Source organism: Antennarius striatus, chromosome 16 (genome assembly GCF_040054535.1).
Source record: "Antennarius striatus isolate MH-2024 chromosome 16, ASM4005453v1, whole genome shotgun sequence".
In the NCBI taxonomy this organism is placed as follows: domain Eukaryota; kingdom Metazoa; phylum Chordata; class Actinopteri; order Lophiiformes; family Antennariidae; genus Antennarius; species Antennarius striatus.
In genome coordinates, this window is record NC_090791.1 from 720,412 (window position 1) to 725,000 (window position 4,589).

General features: G+C 54.2%; 1 protein-coding gene across 1 annotated transcript in view; it reads right to left on the reverse strand.

The window, feature by feature from the left end:
- Nucleotides 1–1,722: 1,722 nt before the first annotated feature.
- tmem104 (transmembrane protein 104) overlaps nt 1,723–4,589 on the reverse strand; it is a 20,163-nt gene continuing 17,296 nt past the window's right edge. The window contains exon 10 of the mRNA XM_068337690.1: nt 1,723–3,518. Coding sequence (XP_068193791.1) covers nt 2,755–3,518 — 764 coding nt within the window. The 3' untranslated portion in view covers nt 1,723–2,754. The remainder of the gene's footprint in view (nt 3,519–4,589) is intronic.

Genomic DNA, 4,589 nt, shown 5'->3' on the forward strand with positions numbered 1-4,589 from the left:
TTTAAACAAGACGACCCGTTGGTCTGCCGCCCCCTGGTGGCAGAAGGTGGCATCGCTAAAGCTAAAAAGCTAGCTTCACGTTAGCAAACAGGTTAAATCTATTGATGAATTACCTCCACTAATTTCCCTTCAGGGGTTAATTTAGGATATAAAATAAAATAAAATTTTAAAACTGAATTTGGGTTTGAATAAACCGTCTAAACGCTTTAATCCTGATGTTCTGTCTCCTGATGTTCTGTCTCCTGATGTTCTGTCTCCTGATGTTCTGTCTCCTGATGTTCTGTCTCCTGATGTTCTGTCTCCTGATGTTCTGTCTCTTGATGTTCTGTCTCCTGATGTTCTGTCTCCTGATGTTCTGTCTCCTGATGTTCTGTCTCCTGATGTTCTGTCTCCTGATGTTCTGTCTCCTGATGTTTTACAGGATGTTCAGGTTTTCAGGTTTGAAGCTAATCTTTCACACGACGACCAAACAAACTTTCTTTGTCGAGTCACGACTCGTGTTTCGGTGGGGGCCGGTTCCATTTCACTCCTGACAGCAAATCACACAGTATCGACCCAGGATAATTCCTGGAGCGGACCTGGATTTAGCAGCAAGAGGGGGGGGGGGTGAGCAAACAGAGGAGGTGAAGAGATAAAACGAGGTCGACCAATCAGAGCTGGCTTCATCCAGACCCCCCCCACCTCCATGTGGAAACACTGCAGTACGAACTCAAGCCCCTCCTCCTGCCCCTCATCTTCAGAGGAGAACCCTTTCAAAACGCCTTCCTGCCTCTAGCCCCGCCCACCTGGTGGTTATCCTCTGGAGAGCGTGAGACGGTGACGGTGACGGTGACGGTGACGCGATGGAGGCGTTCATCGGTCGGTGAGAAATGTGGAAGACATGAAGCTGGAAAGGCCTTGAAAGTTATTGAATTCAAGCACCTTTCCAGGTTCATGGTATCTGTGAACTGGTAACTGGTTGGCAGCGGAAAGTTCAGCGACTTAGCTCAGCGTTTAGCGTTACCATGGCAATAAACCCTAAAACATCGCCACTGTAAGTTCGCTGTTAGCCGCTAGCTGTTAGCCGTGACAGTTCAGAATCGGAGGAGAAAGCTCTGAGTACACTCCTGAGGGCGGGACAAACGGGTCAGGGTGAGGCAGGTAGCCCCGCCTTCCACCACTGCTTCCTGTGTGGGGGCGGGGCTACCCGTGACAGGTGTTTCCAGTGTGACATCAGGGCCTGAAGCCCAGGTGAGTGAGCATCACGCCTGAGGATTCATTAGTTGGTCGGCATCACACACACACACACACACACACACACACACCTGAGCTTGTTTCTGATTGGTTCCTGGTATGGACTCGACCATATCCTGTCCCGACCCACTCCTGCATCCCCTCCCAAAGGATTATGGGAGTCAGCGTGGACGTCTTGGCCTCGCTGGCTCGTCTGTCAGCAGGGTGGAAACCGATCCAGGATCAACCTGATTGGCTATGATGCGTTATGATGGGCGGAGTCAGCCAGCTGGACCAGCAAAGCACCGTGAACATCAGAGACCGTTAACTCCGCCTCCATCGTCAGAAATCAGCCACGTCAACCAGCTACGAATACAACGGCTAACATTAGCTGACATATAAGCTTGATGTGCTAGCTGCTGTTAGCCACACGTAGCTATGCTAGCTGACATTAGCCATCTTTATCCAGGATATCAGGTGTTTGTCAGGAGGCGACAGACGAGCGTCAGGTGGACGTAAAAAGCTTTTATTTCATTGGTCGATCATAAAATCACGTAAACGTTTAAAACAAAGGGAAACCAGCCGCCAACAACAAACAAACAAACAAACAAACAAACAAACAAACAAACAAACAAACGTTTGTTGGGAGGATCTGATTGTCAGTTCAGGGTAGAAAGGCACCGCCCACAAATCCAGCCTTCTTGATCGTGAATTGATAATCGATCGGTAATCAATCATCGATGTGGAGAGGAGGAAGGAACCGGAACATCACCGAAACGAGAAGAAGCCCCGCCCACTCCAACCTGACCACACCCAACCAGAGTCCTGTACCACAAAGCTGGATTAACCTACCCAGACATCCGCCCTCCAGATTTTCGGTACCATAAAGCCGGCTATCAACTAACTCAATCCAGACTTGTCCACTCTGTTTCTGTGCGCGCTCACATAAAAAGGGCGGAGTTTGCTGCAGGCGACCAATCGCAAACATGCAACAAACCGAATGGTACCGAAAAGCCAGGGTTAAGCCTGAAGTTATCTGGCTAAGCTGTAATCCAGCTTTAGGGTACAGGCCTCTGGTCCAGTCGAGAAACGTGAAACGCCAGAGTGGGTGGAGCCAATAGAAGTGATGTCATTTAAAGAAACAGCAGCGTTTAAAGGGACAGTTCACCCAAAATAAATAGTCCTGATCTACTTTCCTCCCCGCCGGCGAGACGGTGAGCGACGCCCCCCAACGGTGGATGACACCTCCCTTTTGTGCTTCAAACAGTTGTGTGATCCCCTCACACGCCCCCCCCACCCCCCACCTGTCAATCAACAATCTGACAATCAAACTGACGACTGGAGGCTTAGGCCACGGTCGTGCTCCACTAGGGGGCGCCGTCAAGAGGCTAAAAGCCATTCTTTCAGCTGTTTTTGGTCCCTTTTAAGCAAAAATCAGATAAATTACCCATAATTCCATTAAAATCACGCAGCAGACGTTCCGTTTAAAGGCACGCCGTCCAATCAGCAGCGAGGACGGCCCGGCAGGAGGTCGTCCCGGGGTCACTTGTGAGTCTCGGTCAGGATGATGTTGGCCGTGACGAACATGAGGCAGGACGCCGCCCACAGCAGCACAAACCACACCCAGAAGGCGTGGCGGAAGGGGGAGCGGTGCTTGTTGATGGCGTCCCTCCCCAGCACGGGCTCCAGGCGGCGCCGCCCGAAGTACACCAGGCAGGACGGGATCACGTACTGGATGCCCGTGCCGGCATAGGCCCCCGTGATGCCCACCAGCGACTCCAGGTTGTGCGTGCAGAACGCCACGGCGATGGGCGGGGCCAGGGTGATGAGGGGGAAGGCCACGCGGTCCACCACCCAGGGGTAGGCGCCACCGTCGCGGTGGAACAGCGTCTTCCAGTTGTTGCGCAGTGTGACGGCGATGATGGGGAAGTTGGTGCTGATGGTGAAGACGGGGAACAGCCCCAGGAAGTAGCGCAGGAAGTCGACGCCCAGCACGGCGCAGTTGTCGGTGAAGTTGAGTGTGTACATGTCGTGCAGCCGCTCGCCGTCGAAGCAGAAGATGGCGGTGAAGGACAGCAGCAGGTAGAACGCCAGGATCAGGGCGTAGTTGGCCAGCGCCAGCACCCCCAGGCGCCGCTTGTCGGCGATGGGCGTGACCAGCGAGGGCAGCGAGTGCTGGCACATGAAGGAGTACACGCACACGCCGAACAGGTTGGGCACGCCCCCCAGCGCCGCCGCCGGCGGCCGGCCCTCGCCCGCCCCCTTGTTGATGCGGATGATGGCGAGGACGATCATCATGGCGAACGCTGTGGGAAAGACAGGAGGTGGAGTTAGCCGGGGCGAGGGGGCGGAGCAACACAGAGGGGGGGAGGAGTTAGATGGATGAGTCCAGTTACATGGTGGACCTACGGGACAAGCCACACCCCCTAACAGCTCTAACAGGAAGTAGATCGACCAATGAGGAGGCAGCTTCCTGCTGTTTGTCCCAGAAACAGATGAAGTGAAGCCCCCCCGACCCCCCCACCTCCTGCTGCTCCTCATCCCGTGTCCAATGGATTCAGGAGGCGCTCCGGGAGCGTGACCGGGGGGGGTGCGGAGCGACTGTCCAATCAGCCGTGAGGAGCTCCTCACATTTCATCATCAGGCGGCGTTTAAACACCGGCTGACATTTAGGGGCTCCATTCGCCACGGGGGGGTTGTTGGGGGAGGGGGGCATGAATCTAATTACCTCCATAGGACCTGAGTTCGGATGCAGAAAGAGGAAAATTAACTTCATGACTGAGACGCCGGCGCCGCCCTTCAGGACCGACGTGAAACGTGGAGACGAGTCCACGGCAACGTGATTTAAAATAAAGAGAAAAACCTTCATTAGACCCCGCCCCCTGACCCCGTGTGGGGGCGGGGCAGGGGGCGGGGTCAGATAGCTGGGCATTGAGGACAGGAATACCCGGGGGTCGTGCTGCAAAGCATTCTGGACGTGAACCCGGAAGGAACGGGTTCAACCTGGTCCAGGACTACATTACCCAGAATCCTCTCTGACCCGCTTCCAGATGATCAACATCAAGAACCTGGGGGGGCGGGGCTACAACCAAGCTCCACCTGTTGCGTTCAGGTGGACGCTACAGTCACACACACACACACACACACACACTCTCTCACACACACACACACTCTCTCACACACACACACACACACTCTCACACACACACACACACACACACACACACACACACAGACACACACACACACACACAGACACACACACAGACACACACACACACACACACACACACACACAGACACACACACACACACAGACACACACACACACACACAGACACACACACACACACACACACACACACACACAGACACAC